The sequence below is a fragment of the Schistocerca americana genome, chromosome 9, assembly GCF_021461395.2.
Source record: "Schistocerca americana isolate TAMUIC-IGC-003095 chromosome 9, iqSchAmer2.1, whole genome shotgun sequence".
NCBI classification, from domain to species: Eukaryota; Metazoa; Arthropoda; class Insecta; order Orthoptera; family Acrididae; genus Schistocerca; species Schistocerca americana.
The window spans coordinates 72,129,328-72,146,966 of NC_060127.1; the positions used below are offsets into that span (position 1 = coordinate 72,129,328).

Consider the following 17,639-nt stretch of genomic DNA (forward strand, 5'->3'; position numbering starts at 1 on the left):
GTATGTTATGCCATAATAAAGAACCAGACATGAGATAACAAAGTACTGGTACCCAAGGAAATTTACGTCCCGAAACCGCATTGAAAAGCTTAATATCAGGTCGATGCCTAATTCACTGGGAGTCTGGGACTCATTTAAAAATCAGCTCTTTGATGACGAGCTATTTAGAAGAATTTATCGCCCAGAAGATCACACCTTTATGCCGTTATTAAAAAATTTACTGGCACATTTGTGTGATATATCTTAAAATGTAATACGTGCATAAAAGACCAACATTATATGTGAAAGCTTAGCTTCTCTTGCAGTGTGTTGGCCTTAGAGATCAATATTATATGTGAAAGTTTTCTCTTAAATTTTTGTAATTCTGACTGGTAAGAGACACCATCCACAGTAAGAACCGAAACTCTAACAAAGGATATTACTGTGTCCCACTACTGCAGAATAATACTTCAACAATAAGACATAAACAAGAAAAAAAAATGAAACTAACTTAAATTGCAAAGGAAATGCTCCATATACGACGACGACACACAGTGCTCATGCAAGTGTCTGCCAACAGCAAAATGTGTCAAAGGCTTTAGGAAGACTATGCAATGCTTCATAACAACAAATTGCCTCCCATGAGCGTGAAGTTACACAGGGTGTATACAATCTGGAAAAAACCCGGGAATTTTTCATCGTTTTAGCTTTCAGTTAAATTTTTGTAATTTTGACTGGTAAGAATTGATTCTCTAGCAAAGAATGTTACTATATCCTGCTTCTGGAGAATGATACTACTGCAATAAAATATAAACAAGAGAAAAAAAATAAAACTTTAGTGGCAAAGGAAATGTGCAATTTACAACAACATAACACCGTGCAAGCGCACATTCTTCTGCAAATAGCAAAACTATGTCAAAGGCCGTAGGGTGAAGACTATGTAATTCTTCGTAACAATAAACTGCTTGCTATAAGCATGACGTCACAACTGTTCACATTAGGTTCGTTTGACCAGTCGCCAGCGAGCTGATGCGCATGCGCAGTTGACCTGCGTATGAGCAGTATCTTCTCCGCTTCCCACTACCTAAAAGTGTGGCTATTAGCTGTATAGGTATTAGCAGCAAGCAGCCAGATTCTAACGAAAAAATCTTTTCTTGCGTGCCCTAGCTGCCAGATTCGCTCATGCGTAGAGTTGTCTGAGTTGTAGTGTGGAGGGGATTAGTCTCCACGTGACCCATGTTTACATTAAGTGATTTCTCTGCTTCTCTTCGTTTACAGCTCCCATGTCAAATGAAAACAAAACGGATTTCTATCAAGTGAATTAAAATACATTCACATAATTATGGAGGACAAAATTATATTTTTAGTTTGTTTTCTGATTTTATTTTATTTCCAAGTTATTAGCAGTCAAGCATTAATCACCTTGCAGAACAATGAAGTTATTTTTGCAAGTTTGCTAAAGAAATTTGGCTTTATTAATCTTTCACCTGAGGCAATCATTTCATTTGAAATGAAGTGTTTCATTCCACAGTATTGGTTAGTTCCAACTGTTCGTTGGATTTCAAGTACACGTTATCATCTTCTGCCATGTGTCGCATTATCCCATAATAAAGAAACAAAAATGAGATTGTAGAGGACTGGTACTCCAAGAAAATTTACATCCAAAAAACCACACTGAAAAACTTAATATCAGATGGGACCTACTTCATTGTGATTCTGGAAAAAACCAATGTGCACTTAAAGCCGAATTATGCGTTTTAGCATGGTTTACGAAATTCCGATGCTCTTGGGAGTATCCTCTGATGCCCTGTTTCTTTTATGGTGTAATGTAAGCTCTCTTAGTGCTTTATACGTATTTACATGTGGGCTTCCTACAGCACTGCAGCTGCTCACGCGCAATAATGCCTGTTTTCTGGCGCGCTCTGGTAACTGGTAAATCGAACCAATTTCTAACAGTCTCCAGATAGTATTGCGAATGGTGGTTCGAAAAGCGTTACTTTCAAAGTAAATTTCTTTTTACGCAAGATGAATTATGTTATGTGTGAGAAAGTGGGATGGATTTCTAAATCACAGAGTGTTTAAAATTGATCAGTTTGATGACCAGCCACTTACAAGAATTTCAAGCCCAGACATTATGTCACAATTTTAAATTTACTGGCACATTTGTGTGATGTATCTTAAAGTATAACACATGCAAAAAAAGATCAATATTACATGTGAAAGCTTAGCTTTGCTTGTAGCTATCCTATGTACATTAATATAAACCGCTAACTTTTCCTCTTTGTGTGTTCGCGCTACGTAAGCTAGTGATCTTGCTATTGGCTGACTATAACACGTGTCTTATGCTCTGAATATCTGCTGTCATCGGCTGACGAGATCACGTGCCATGAGATACTGTGTGATTGGCTTACAAGAGGACATCGCAATCTCGGTTTCAACGCTCCAGAAACTAACGCGCTGTGTTTGGTGCAATTCGAATTTATGCTTTCGCAATACGAAAATATGCAGCGTATGTTGCTGCAAATCAAAGGTCTTTCCATAACTTCTCTCTTCTTTTTTTTTTCATTAAAGCTTTCCAAAACTTTGTTTCACAAAGCGCCTAGCATCCAGGGCACTTCGGTCTATCGATTATTCATATGATTTTGAAACTCATCCCTGTTAGTTTTTGAACATTTTTGAACACATTATAATTTGATTTCTGAATGCGTGCGTAGTGTACGTGATGCCTCTGCCAGGAGAATCCTTGTCGCATCTAGAAATGAACTTTCCTGGAGACAAAACGGGACAGGGCTATAAGAGCTGAGCGGAGTAAAGCCAAACAGATGAATGCCAATCGCTGTCCGATAATGTGGTTGATTGGGTTTGCGAATTATCAGCTTTGTTCTAATTACTAGCTAAATCTATAGATCCGTACTATCAGAATGGAAATAAACGACTAAATAGAATAATAGGTGAGAAATATTATGTATTACCTTCTCAATGTATCCAAGAAAATGAAATTTTGACAGAAAATTTTTGGCCAGATCGCTACACTAGTAAGGACCAGTTGTCCAGACCCTGGCTAGCAGCCGCTTAAGTTGTATTCTGGAAGTAACGCGGAAAACGTGTTGTACGAACATGTAATAATGCCTAACAGGAGTATAATCACGGGATAACAAAACCTGTGATTCTGACAGGGTTAGTGAAGTTAAAAACCTGTGATTTTTGGAAGGGTTAGTGGAGTTAATTGGCGAACAGATTTTGACAATGGCCGGAATAGTTACAGAATTGGTGATGATAAGATTGTTTGTGATAACGGGGAAGGGAAGAAATGCGGACTTCACACAAGTTACGGAAGAATAAGATGATTCCAAATTTATATAAAAATTTCGTAATACTACTTTTCGATCTCATGCTTGAGAAACTGGTGCATATGAATGAAATGTGAAACTATTTCCTAACATAAAGCTTTTTGCTTGTAGTAGGCTTAATAGGCATTTGATATTGGTACTTCGTGAATTGTATTCTGTCGTGTTATAAAAATGACCATGTGTGCCAAAACAGTCTCATTTACTTGGTGTGTGTTACAAAATTGCTGCAATATTAGAAAGGCCTATTTTGTTTTATCTAGCGTACAGTGACAAAATAGACGTAATAAGGTCGAGAAACCACACCAGTCTTGGATATTATTTGTAGTAACAGCTTTTTTCAGTATTAGATAAGGACATTTCGATTTTTCGTATAGCAAAACGTTGACGAACTTTGATGAGGTAATAGATGCTTTCGCAGAAAGGAAAGCGCGCCGTGTAAACCTGTAGCAAGATCAGAGAGAAAGAAATGCTAGGAGCTAAGGATTGAAGAAATGTTTACTTTTTTCTTGTCTCTTGTCTTTATTGGTTTTATGTATCCTACATTTAATTTTATGTCACACAAAACAGCAAGTTATTAGCTAATAGGCAATAAAGAGAGCAAATTTTCTGAAGAGTTATGTTCTCCCAGTTACAAATAATCCCATCCCCTATTAATTGCAAGATTTTTTTTTCAAAGAGGGGCAGGCTGTCAAAGCGGCCGACTGGGAGCGGGAGAGGCACCACAGGACATTTCAGTTTCCACTGTTCTGAATATAGTTTGATGGCATCCATTACAAAATATACATGTTATAATTCCACACAGCAAAATACAGTGATGTGCGATAGAAGAATGCTGTATGAAGAGGTGTGGCACTGCACTTTGGCACACTGAAGACCCAATAGTATGTCTTACATTTCCTCAAACACATATGTTCTATGTTTCAGATAGATGTGGGCTACAAGATGAACATATTTTTGAAAATTCAATTTTTTTATTCTTGACCCGGTTAGCAAATCTCGTAGACCTGGGGCTAATGAGCAGAGCAGTCTTGAGTTACAGTGGGTAGTCTCCACGTGACCCATGTTTACATTTAGTGATTTTGCTGTTTCCCCTTTGTTTACTCTCACGTCAAATGAAAACAAAACTGATATCTGTGGCCGGGAACTATAAAGTCAATTAAAATACATTCACGTAATTACGGAAGGCTAAAATATGTTAATAGTTTCAGTTTTTATTTTATTTTATTTCCACCTTTCTGACAGTCAATCATCAATCACCTTGCAGAACAATGAAGCTATTTTTGTCTGTTTGTTAAAGATTTGACTTTTATTAACCTTTTCCACAGAGGCTGTCAATGTATTTGAAACGAAATGTTTAATTTTACAGTACTGGCCAGTTTCAACTATTCGCTGCATTTCAACACGTTTTCATCTTCAAGCACGTATGGCATTATGCCATAATAAAGAACCAAACATGATAGAATACTGTACTGGTGTTCCAAGAAAATGTACATCCCGAAAACGACACTGAAAAGCTTAATATCAGGTCGAGGTCTACTTCATAGGGACTCTGGACATACGAATGTGCATTTTAAGTATGCACTTTAATTGTGCACATTTTAGTATGGTTCACGAAATTCCAATGCTCTTGGAGTACCCTCTGATGTCTTGTTTCTTTTATGACATAATGTATGATCTTTTCATGTTTTACACGTACGTACATACGGGCTTCCTACGTCATGGTAGCTGTGCAAGCGTTAAGTCACAGGGTTATTTGGTGAGCATGATTGCGTTACGGAGATTTTTAGCAAACTCAAGTGGCAGACTGCAAGAGAGGCGCTTTGCATCACTGTGTAGCTTGCTTTCCAGGTTTCGAGAGGGTGCGTTTCTGGATGAGGTATCGAATATATTGCTTCCCCCTACTTATACCTCCCGAGGATATCATGAATGTAAAATTAGAGAGATTTGAGCGCGCACAGAGGCTTTCCGGCAGTCGTTCTTCCCGCAAACCATACGCGACTGGAACAGGAAAGGGAGGTAATGACAGTGGCACGTGAAGTGCCCTCCTTCACACACCGTTGCATGGCTTGCGGAGTATAAATGTAGATGTAGATGTAGAAGCGTGGTGTCGCCTGTTATCTACACTCTCTGGCAATTGCTGAAACGAACCTATTTCCAACAGGTCGCAGGAAAATATTGCAAATGGTGGTTTGAGAAGCATTACTTTCAAAGTAAATATCCTTTTAAGTAAGGTGAAATATGTGTGAGAATGTACCATAATTTCTTAAATCACAGAGCATTTGACTCTCATTTAAAAATCATTTCTTTGATGACGAGTCATTTAGAAGAATTTGAACCCTGAAGATCAGAAAGTTCTGTCATTATTAAAAATTTTACTGTCACATTTGTGTGATATGCCTTAAAAGTGTAAAACGCACGAAAAAGCTCAACATTATATGCGAAAGCTTAGATTCTCTTGCAGCTTATTATCTTTAGAGACAAATATTATATGTGAAAGCTTTGCTTTTCTTGTAGCAGCACTATGTAAATTAATTTAAACTATTAACTTTCCCTGTCTGTGTGTTCGTGCTACTTATCAGTGATGTTGCTGTTGGCTGACTGCACCACATGTCCTATGCTCTGAATATCCGCTCTCATCAGCTGGTGGGATCACGTGACATGAGCTATGACTGGCTTACAAAACCGCATCGCAATCTCAATTTCAATTATTCGGAAAGTAACATGCAGTATTTAGTGGAATTCCAATGTATACTTTCGTAATACAAAAATATGCAGTGTACATGTTGCTGCACATCAAAGATATTTCCAAAACGTGTCTTTTTCCCCCTGAGTTTCGTTTTGTAAAGTGCCGGAAAATTCTACGCCCGTGTATAAAACCATAACCATTCAAAGGATTGACAAGTTTTGCAGTTCCAAGAGAAAATATACTGTCACTTAACACGGAAGAAATGTGTTTTCACTCACGAGAAAGTATATTTTTAACCGTGAAATCCGGGAATTTTTTTTTCCTTGTCATGTCCATAAGAATGAATGGCCACTGCCACTGTGGCCAAGAAGAAACTTGACCACCCAGTGGTACAACATGCAGCTGAGCACAATGTGCTCAATTTAAGTGGCTGCTTCACGAAACGGGCCATCTGGATCTTTCCCTCCATCACCAGCTTTTTTGAACTAAACAGACGAGAGTTATCTTGCAATGCATGCTTTGCTCCTGTAACACTCTCGGTCTCAATTTACATTAACCTACTACCCTGACACCTTCCACCCTACAATTTCCCCTACCTCTATCCTATTACCCCCACCTCTATCCTATTACCCCCTTCCATTCACACCACCTTCATTGTGCACCTGCCACCCCTCCCTCCCCACATTCCAAGCCAACCAACCATTTGTCTTCCTTCAAGCCACTAGCTACCCAGCTACCCTCCACCAGCCCCGCATCCTGCCTCTCGTCCCTCCCTCCCTTCCCCCTCTCACCCCCCATCACCTCTCTCCTTGCCTCTCCTCCCCCCCCTCCCCCCTCATGAGATCAAATTTCTAAAAATCATTCTAGAACACCTCCTGTGTGTTAGTACATTCATGATATTAATTAATCTTTGTACAGTAGGTGCCAAGTACCTAGGGAGACTATCATGAGAGACATAGTTCATTACAGACTTAATACATTTTATTTTATCTTCACTGTACTTGTCTTATGTATCTCTACAGTGTTGCTAACAAGTCATCTGTTGTTGAAAATAGTGTTTTGGATCATTTTTTTGGCAACACATATAACAGTAGACCCCTCTTTTTACTAATTTCTGGAAACTTGAATATCTTTTTCTTTTACGTGAGGTTTGTCCTTAAATAGTTCACCTGACCAGAATTTAATTTCAAAACTTATTAACTATTAATTAAATCACAAGCTGTTATCTGCTGTGAATTGGAATGTTGCTTAGAATGAACTCAAGAGATTTGCACTCTTTTATATGAAAAATCATCAGTTGGTATAAAGCTTTAAAGAATGTATTAAAATACAGAAGACATTAGTCTTTCTTCAGTATGCCTGATTAAAGTGCACCCTTGAACATCTTAACTCGGTCAGACAGCTTCTATTTCTTCTCCTAAAATGTCTTCACAAATTAACTGTGATGTTTCTTACATTTCTCTCTATTGCTATCCAGTATTGTTGTCGAGAGAGAGAGAGAGAGAGAGAGAGAGAGAGAGAGAGAGAGAGAGAGATATCTCTGAATAATTTATTTGCTGTTTAAGGGTTCCAAAGGCTTTGTGTTCTCTGATGGCATTCATTTCTTCCAAGTCTTGCTTAACTTCTTCTGACCACATGATTTTTATCTTTTTTGAAATTATTATACTGAGTAGTGTTCATTTTTCCCCATATTTTGCAGATGTGAGCATAGAATTTAGACATCCATGCATTGCATAAGCGCACTTGCCCATTGCTGCATATAAATTGTAAGTTTTTCTTTTACTGCATATACTCTTTATATATAGTGGGACCATAAATTTTCCTTAGAATTTCTCTCTCTTCCTTTGGAGTTTCATAAATTTTTGAATGGTCTGCTAGAGATGTAGTTTCTGAGGCATACAGTGCTTCAGACAACATAAGTCTTGTAATGCTGAAATTGTGCGTTACAGGATATCTCTTGTTTATTGTAATGATTCCATGTTATTCTGATTGTTTTCTGGGGGTTAGTGGCTCTTTCTAATCTGGCTTTACTATATTAGTAGAGATGGTTCTATGATTTATCAAAGATATTTAAACATGACACACATGAATCTGTCCTATATTTTGTTTGTATTGGGAATCTTTTGATGTAAATTTTCCATCAAATGAGTCTTACCATATTATATTTAGGAGATATTGATGCTATCTCGTGTAACTTCTCTGTGGTGTACTTGGTTTCCTCGCTGATCTTAGTGAAGATAGCTAGATCATCAGCAAAAGGTAGGCACTTCACATTGAATCTCTGTTCCCACTTCCCAATGTTTATACTCCCATACTCCAATGGCTTTGTCTAATAGTATGTTAAATGAAAGAGGGGCGAAACCACCCCCTTGTTGAACTCCTGTACTTAACTCCAAAGGGTGAGATATTTTACCAAGAAACTTCACTTGAGATGTTGAGAGAGCCTTCCTGCTTACTCTGAGCTCTTCGAAAGTGTCCAAAATGGTTACGCCTTTTTAAAGTCAACACAAGTGACATATGTGTTGGTATTAAACATATCCTTAATATTGCATTAAGACACTCTACTTTTCCATAATCCTGCTTGATATTCACTGATCAACTGTTTGCTGTTCAACTCTATTTAAGAGAGTGTTTGGTAGACCCTTACAAATAGCTGACAGAATAAATAGGCCTCTGGAGTTGTTGGGGTCTCCTCTATAACCATTTTATGCAACGGATGTATAATAACTTCCTTCCAGTTAATTGGATTCATTTCAGTTTTCCTTGATTTCTGTTAAGAGTGCATGAATTCTTCCTGTGATGTCATCTCCTCCTGTTTTTAACGTTTCTGTAGTTATGTCAGTCTCTCTTGGTCCTCTGTTATTTTTAAGTGATTTAATTTTCTCTCTTGCTTCTTGAAGTGTAGGGGACTGGGAGATGGGGTTTGCTAAAGGTTTTTCAAAATGCAGGCAGACATTATTTTATTTGGATTTCTTTATTATTTGACAAATAATACTGGGTGAACATAAGGGAACTTAAAGAAAATTTCTAAAATAATTTCTTTGTTTTATGTAAAATTATAAAAAAATTAGTGTCCTCCTGTCTTCCAGTATAATGTAGTGCTGGGTGTTGCCAGATGGTTGATGCTGCAAGAATTAACTGAACTGAGTATAAAGTCCTTGGACAGCAACAGAAAAGTCCTTCCAGGTGAATCCTCATTTCATTGTCATTATCGTCATCTTAATTGCTACAACCTACATCATAATTTCTTCTGTCTTGGTCCTTCACAAGAGAATTACGCATTTAACGTATATCCCTCTAAGGTATGAAAGGCAAGCTGCCTTGAGACACAATCGTGAAGTGAAGTGTCTCACTATGTAAAACGTCTGTAATGACTTTCCATTCTTCTTCTTGGAAGTTCCAACATAACTGTAATGGATATTGGGGGAAAAACATCTACTGCAACTGATAATACTGTACAATATCCATTTTCATAACTGTTTTTCACTCGTGGAATGAATTTCAGCTCTGCTAAACAGTTTCCGTATTTTGCTTTCAGAGGTTGAATTACACCCAGGTCCAGAGATGCAGATGACTTCTGCAGTTATGAAAGCAGGAAAAACACAATATTAACGTTGCTAATATGTGAGATTACATCTAGATATAATAAAAACAGTCTTTCTGCCACCACACAGACATTGCTATTAAAGTTAGAGTATTGTTGTTGTTGTTGTTGTTGTTGTTCTTCTTCTTCTTCTTCTTCTTCTTGTCTGAAGTACAGATACTAGTTTAATGCTGCTCTCCACACTACTCTATCCTGTGCAAGTTTCATCATCTCTGAATAACTACTGCAACCTACATCCTTCTGAATCTGCTTCATGTATTCATCTCCTGGCCTCCCTCTAAGATTTTTACCCTCCACACTTCCCTCCAGTACTAAATTGGTGATCCCTTGATGCCTCGGAACATGTCCCACCAACTGTTCCCTTCTTCTAGTCAAGTTGTACTCCAAATTCCTCTTCTACCCAATTCTATTCAGTACCTCCTCATTAGTTATGTGATCTACCCATCTACTCTTCAGCATTCTTCTGTAGCACCACGCTTCTACCGTATTTACTCAAATCTAAGCCGCACTTTTTTCCTGGTTTTTGTAATCCAAACAACCGCCTGCGGCTTAGAATCGAGTGCAAAGCAAGCGGAAGTTCTGAAAAATGTTGGAAGGTGCAGCCACAACTAACTTCTGTCGTCGAATATATGTAGCACTACACAGGTGTGCTTTGTAGGCACAAACTGGCAAAAACTGGCGCCAAAACCTCTGCGTCAGTAAATAAATTTAAAAAAAGGTGGAAGCCGAGCTTTTTTTCTCCGCCCCGAGTTTCGACCACTGCATTTTCATACATTATCCAACGACGTAAATACAAATTCCGTATTGTTCATCTTCGAATGTAGCAGCATTTCAATGTACTATGAAAATCCGACTGGCAAAACTGTTTGGGATGTTTGTCAATATGGCCAACTCTACATTCTGAAATTTTTCCTGCCTGTGAGGAGAGATGGTTGCAAATAGGAATTTGATGAATTGTGAATCACATGCAGAATTCTCTTCACCATAAGAATAATACGAATATAAACATTTTGCCATGTATTCTTTCGTGTTTGCTGCTATCTCATTTAAATCCTGCCTGCCTAATAAACTACGAAACTAGAGTGAGACAACAGCAAACGCGGAAGAATATACGTATCGTGTCATGTTTATATTCGTATTATTCTTATGCCTAATAGTGATACAGTCAGAAATGAAGCACGGCAGCCGACTAGATTTTTAAATCTAAGACGACTAATTTCTGTGCAGAATGTAATGTACTAAAGAGACGCCTGCAAAGATTTCCAAACGGAGAAAAATTTTCACTACACTCTCGTTCAGAACATCTTCTATCATACGCAGTCTATTATTTGGTTCTTGCTGATCATTATCAAAGAAAGCAGTGGTGTAAGTAACAAAAAATAGCAGTCTCTTGCCATTGTTTTGCTAATGAGACGATTCCTTTTTTTAAAAAAAGCGGCAGTAGCGCGCACAAAGGCAAGCCATGCTGCGAGCGGTGACAGGCCGTAAACACGCACTATCAGAATGCGACAAACAATGCATGACACAGTACAGTAATGCATTTTCAGCTTAGAGTGATGTAAACACCTATAACAAAGAAAACTACACTTATCAGATCGATTGCTTAATCGATTCAAACCAGATGAAGTACGTGAAAAAGGAAGGGTACCCGTATAAATATGGACGGAGCGCATGACGCGTAGCAATGGCTACTTGGTAAAGCTTAACTGCTAAACTTAAGACTCGAACCAAACTACTGTAGCTGTATCGTCATTCATTCGACCTAAATTGTGTCTCATATTACAATGGACCAACTTTGTTTCGATTTGGAGGTGCGGCCTAAAACTATTCCCTCCCCTTGAATTTCGAGTCTCAAATTTCAAGTGCGGCTTAGATTTGGGAAAATTTTTTTTCCTTGATTACGAGTCTCATTTTTCAGGTGCGGCTTAGCTTCGAGTGCAGCTTAGATTCGAGTAAATACGGTATTCTCTTCTTGTCTAAACTTTTTTACCTCTGCAATATTTTACCCAAGACAATGCCATCAAACCATACAGTAAAGCTGCATGCCCTCAGGAAAAATTATGGCTGGAGTTTCCCTTTGGTTTCAGCCATACCAGCAGAGCAAGGCCTTTTTGATTGATGTACAAGGCCAGATCAGTCCAATCATCCAGACTGTTGGCCCTGCAATTGCTGAAAAGGCTGCTGCCCCTCTTCAGGAGCCACATGTTTGTCTGGTCTCTCAACAGATAACCCTCTGTTGTGATTGCAACTACGGTACAGCTATCTGTATCACTGAGGCATGCTAGCCTCTCCACCAACTGCAAGGTCCATGGCTCATGGAGGGGGTTAAAGACCCTAATGTCATTTAAACTGAAAATGTTTCTGGATCAATATCCTTGCATCAGCTGTAGCAAAATATTGTTCTTCCACTATTCCACTGCATAACTTTATCCACTTTTAAGATAATTTTTTGTGTTACGTAGTCAGATGTTTAATGTGTGTCATCTTCATTCCTGATCGCAAGCATGATTTCTTTGTCTTCTGTTTTCACTCCATTTTAAGGTGATGGAAATCTCTGAATTATTTTTCATATTCAACGCAGAACAACATTGTTTCATTATTCAGGAAGTTTTTTCGATAAAATTGTAAGTGCTTTCCATGATGGGGAGTTTAAAATTGAGGCCGTTATTAACATTGCAAATAATTCTTTTCCTGTTGCGTAGTATATTTACTGACAAAAATATCAGCTACCCCATCCAGTATGTTTGTGAACAACAGAAAATGTTTATTATTTCATTTTTACCCTATATATGCCAGTCATAGTTTTGTTTAATTTAACTTGTCCACATTTCATTTCAAGAAATAATCCCCATTTGTGAATTAGGTTGAACTTTTTGTCGTATAATGGAAGACACACTAGAAATCGCAACTCCGCATTCTGAATGAGACATGTTAAATAAAAATCGTGATTGGCAGGAGCAAAACTTTAGGTATCAAAAACGAAACCATTGTTTCTCATCAGATTTTTACAGTCATTTTATGATTGAAACAATAAAGAAAACATGTTGTGTTTGCTTTATTAAATTTCAAGACAATGTCTTTGACATCAGATTGTGCGCACTACATCCTATGGTGCATCCAGATTTGGGTGGCATCTTTTGCTTTTTCATTCTTGCCATGCACGAAATGTTTAGCATAGTATTCACTTGGACCCAGCTTTCCATATTTAGAACTTCGTACCAACAGAAAAGTGGAGTTTGTTAACAATTAATTTAAAGAAAACTGTTCATACAGCAGTTTCGTCAGGACTGAGTGAAACATTTATTAGTTGCAGGAATTTATTAAAAATGGTTTGTTAATACAAACTGGTACTCAAACTCAGTTATGCTTGTTCATTATAAATTGCTTCAGAGGTAAGGCATTGTGGGTGGTTTCATTGTTTTGTTTCAAGATTTGTTCTTCCACAAGTGTGATGATTTTTCCTTTCAGTTTCCAAAGCTCTATTGGGACCTCAGTATACAGCAATCCTCATTAACAATTCACTTACATTATCATGATTACAGCACTGATTTTGAATCAGCATTGCCTTTGGAATCAACTCAATTGTTCTTTTTTGTTGTTTTTAGTTTTTATTGTTACTTTTGTCAGGTAAATGGCGTTTCTCTTTTTTTTTTTCCCTCCAGATTGTTAAAAGCTTGTTGGTTGTTATTGTGGCCATAAATAACAGTGAAAAACCTCAATGTAATCTCCATCCCAGCTGCAGTATTTCATGGAAGTTTCCTGCATTTTCTTCGAGACACTTTTGCAGCAGCTCTGCCATGTCATTTTGAAATGATGGAAAAACTAGATGTTTTTCCTGTTATATTCTTTGCTCTGAAGTGAAGTTTGTTGGCTCAGTTTTTGTTTGTACATAGTTTCATTGTGTTTAGCCTTTTGTGCAAAATTTATTGTGTTGTCAAGTGTAATGTCCATCATGTATGGAGTCATCCAGATAGACAAGTATTGCAGTCTGCAACAAATTTCAGAAAGTATTCCATCACTTGATTGCTGTCTTAGGTCAACCAAAATGTTTCTAATGTTCAACTCCATCCTGATCGTAATAAACCGTTTGTGCCATTCAAACACTTGCACATGTGACATCTGTTATCACTAAATATTTTGTTAACAATTGGATTAAATACATTCCCCTGGAGATTATTTTCCTTAAATTTCATAAAAGGCTAATTCACTGTCGACTCAAAAAAACTGAAGAGTGAACTGTAATTGTTAGAAATGTAAACCCAAGAGAATGGATTCTGAAGAAGTTAAAATTAACTATAATCCCAAATAAATCTCCCCTTCCCCATAAAATAAACAAAGGCAAATGCTTTTTAATTGCTGCAGCTTGTAATTTAGCTCCTTCTTTCTCTGTATTGTTTGGTAAAACAGTAGCGTCAGTTTCAGATTACTGATAAATTAGCACATTTTGCTGTCTACTGTCAGGTAAACAGTGCATGCTGATGTTATTGTTTTGTTGTTTTTAAACTTAATTGTATGCCATATTTTGCAGATGCCTGGATGACACAAATTGGGACCCGCAAACAGCACTGAATGCCTTCACAGAGCTCAGTAGTAAAGGCTTAGTTCCTGCCGAGGCATTTGTGAAATAGCCATTTTGATATTCAGTCTTAATAACAGATTGAGAATGTCAACATTCCACTCGCATGTTGCCTGTTGTGATTGTGACAGCAGTGAATTTTCTTCATTATGAAGCTCTGGTGTTGATCCTAGAGTGAATTTCGGTGAAGCCTTTACTAAGGCCGTATTGTAAATTTTTTATAAGTGTGAGAAAGATGTAACAATGTCCGTTTCACTATTTTTGTAATGTGATTTGCTTCAGATGCCAATCACTGTGCTGTTGCATGATTCTGTAAATCACGACATCTTTATAAATTTCTCATTCTTGTAAGATATTAAGGAAAACATTCTGGAATAGCAATGACAACAAAAAATTTTTCAGTTACGCCACATAATGTTTCAGAACAGAAATATGATTTTTTTACATATTTGAATATATTTTTACATACTAAGTATGTGTTGTACATATACATACCATAGTTGTTAAGTTATGTATGTCTTGAAATGCTGTAGTTGTAAGCAAATTCATTTAAAAAAAAAAGCTGCATCATTTCCATATCTGATACTTGCTTTTATGTGCAAACACTGCTACAAAGTGCATCAGTGTTTGTGAAAATCAACCATGTTCATAATACCACGTTGTTAAATGGTAATCACAATTTTTGGTGGATGATTCTTATGAGTTCATTTTAATAAGATGAATTACTTACAATAAGTTTCTCCATTTTGGTTTCCTGGAATGAAAGTTTGTTGGAAAACTGTTTATGTAAATTTTATTTTAAATCTCCTCCCCCCCCCCCCCCCCCCTCTCTCTCTCTCTCTCTCTCTCTCTCTCTCTCTCTCTCTCTCTCTCTACATCCCACTTCCAAAAAAATCTCTTTCTGTCACCTGTCTTTCTACCCCACTCCCAAAAAAATCTTTGTCAGCACCCTTCAAAATTATATGAAAATCTCAAAAATAACAACAGATTAGGGGGATTTAGATCATTCCTTAACACTATTAATATGTAATCTTACAGGGTTTGAACCGTTCTATTGTAGAGTGTACCAACATATATCTTAAAAACCTCTTTGTTCATCTATTTCTAAAGTGGTTAATGCAGGCAATCTTGGATTCAAATTACTGAAGACATAGTTTTAAGGAATGGCTTAAGTCCCTCCTGACTGTGGGTAATTATGTAATATTGGTGAAAACCCATCATGTGTTTAAAGTGTAGCTTAGTGTATGTTATCCTTAATAGCTTGGGAACAGAAATCTGCATGGTAGTAATTTCTTGCTTTTGTGTCCTCCCTTCCCCCTATCTTCAACCGTACTGCGAATTAAAAAAATTCGCTGTATCGTGTGTAGAGAGCAGGATTTTTCGAGATATTTCAACTTGGGCAATATGTGCATAAATGGAGTAGTGTTGTGTAAATTACTCCCACTTTGACCTTCAGAAACTGTACGTCTCTACTGTTGGACTTCAGTGTCTTATAGTGACAGGGGTGTGGAATGTGGACCACATCCCATTAAAATCTCTCCTATGTCGACGGATTCTACCTTCTGCTTGCTCCACTTTTAAAGAGTTTCATCATAGGTGGCTGTGATTGTAGGAAGAGAAACTTTCCTCAGCAGAATATTCTCGCAGCCATTATGTTATTGATGAGTGGTGCAGTGTCTTATCACACTACAAGTAGTTGTTATTGGTGACTGGCAGCATCGTAAAGGACACGATATTCAAGTGACAATGAAAGGAAAGGTGGGAGAGGTGGTGATGGCTACAGTGATAGTGATGGAGGAGGAGGAGGAGAAGAAAAGGAGAAACTGGAAGAGGAAATGAACAGTACATTATACATTAAAAAAGAATAGAAGCAAAAAATGCTGAATTTGGTTTCTGTTTATAGACTGACTGGTGTCCAGCAGAGAACTTAATTAAAAAAAAAAAAAAAATTGATCCTGTTCTATCACTGTGAGGTTATTGATTAGCCATACAGATTTCTGTTCCACTTTTGCATTTTTTCATATTAAACATTCTTATTTCAACAAATCAAATGTAGCTGGAAGTCCAAAAAGTAATGCTCTTGTTCCTGTATACACTGTAGGGTTAACCTTCTGTGTTTAATGTCTGGAACAAAAATTAATTTGCTTTTTGAGCTTCAAGTTACATTCTCAAAATAAATATGTAACAATACCCAGAGTGGGTTACCTGAGTTTGTTGAAAGTCGGCTATTCTTAGCTTTCTCCCTCCATTCTGTTTCACTGCCACTCAATTTTGTAATTATTTTTTTGTGATGTAGAATGTGCTATGTTTATAGCAAACTGCAACTGTCACCATACTCGCAGAATCTAGCCTAATATTGTAGAGTGTGTTTGTGGTATGTGAATTGCGTAATGCACAACAGAAATGGGGAAATAGGAAGAGAATATAGTGTTCTTCTGATTATAGTTCCTGGCACTGTCCAGTCATATGTAGCACAGTGAAAGAAATGTTTGAGGCATGATTCATGTGTCTGAAATAAACTTCTGTATGCACATACAAAGAAAAATTCCAGTATTTTGACTTTATTTAAATGTTCCAAGATTTATTAGAATTTTGTATGTGACTAAAACATTGTTTCAAACATTGGATTTCACTGGGCTACATATGAGTGCTTGTACCTGAATGCTTAGTGTTAATATGATTTGTCAGTTGTGGATCAGTTGAATAACATTTGTTGTTTTAGTTAGTTTTTTTTTTCCTTTTCCTTCCATAATGAAAAACTCATTTCCAAATTTTAGTGTCATTTTTCCGGAGTATAAATACAATAATTGTTATTCATGTGATCTGCAGCTGTCACAATTAGTGAAATCTGTTAATAAAATAATTTGATAGGAAATGAATGCAGCATTGCTTGTATAGTAAAGTGGCATACAGAAATGTTAAAACTTCCTGACTTTCTGGGTGGTGTGACGATGATATTTTAATTGTAAAAATGTTGTTGAGGTGGGCACTTTCATTGTGTGGTTTATTATTTCCGAATATGCAGAGACATATATGATTATGATATATAAATGAATAAATACTAATCGTCTATGTCATTGTGAAAATAAAAATTTATTTTATAAAATTTTGTTTGCCTTATTGTGTAAAAGCATTTCATTGAATTGTTAATCTCTCTGTACAATCTAGTGAATGAAATGATGCAGTGGTCAAGTCACTGTAGTCAAATTCCGGAGGATCAGTGTCAAATCATTGCCTCTGTCCCCTGATATTGGTTTTAAGTGGTTCCCAGGGAAACATTAGGTGAACACTGGTGTGAGTCTTGTAATGAGCTGCAGTGTCGCATACAAATATGGATACCAGGTGCAGGGAAGAAGTTGGAAGTAATATTGGAGTATTAAGCACTAGTTTTGAATCAAGATGCACTGACGGTGAGTTTCAGATTATTTGTGGTTTGATGTTGAG

The 17,639-nt window shown here is 37.1% G+C and overlaps 1 protein-coding gene across 1 annotated transcript in view; it reads left to right on the forward strand.

Annotated features, from left to right (window-relative positions):
- Positions 1–17,409, forward strand: part of LOC124550905 (nuclear RNA export factor 1-like) — a 144,063-nt gene extending 126,654 nt beyond the window's left edge. Inside the window, exon 14 of the mRNA XM_047125687.1 lies at positions 14,148–17,409. Within this exon, the coding sequence (XP_046981643.1) occupies positions 14,148–14,247 (100 nt within the window). The 3' untranslated portion in view covers positions 14,248–17,409. The remainder of the gene's footprint in view (positions 1–14,147) is intronic.
- The last annotated feature ends 230 nt before the right edge of the window (positions 17,410–17,639 follow it).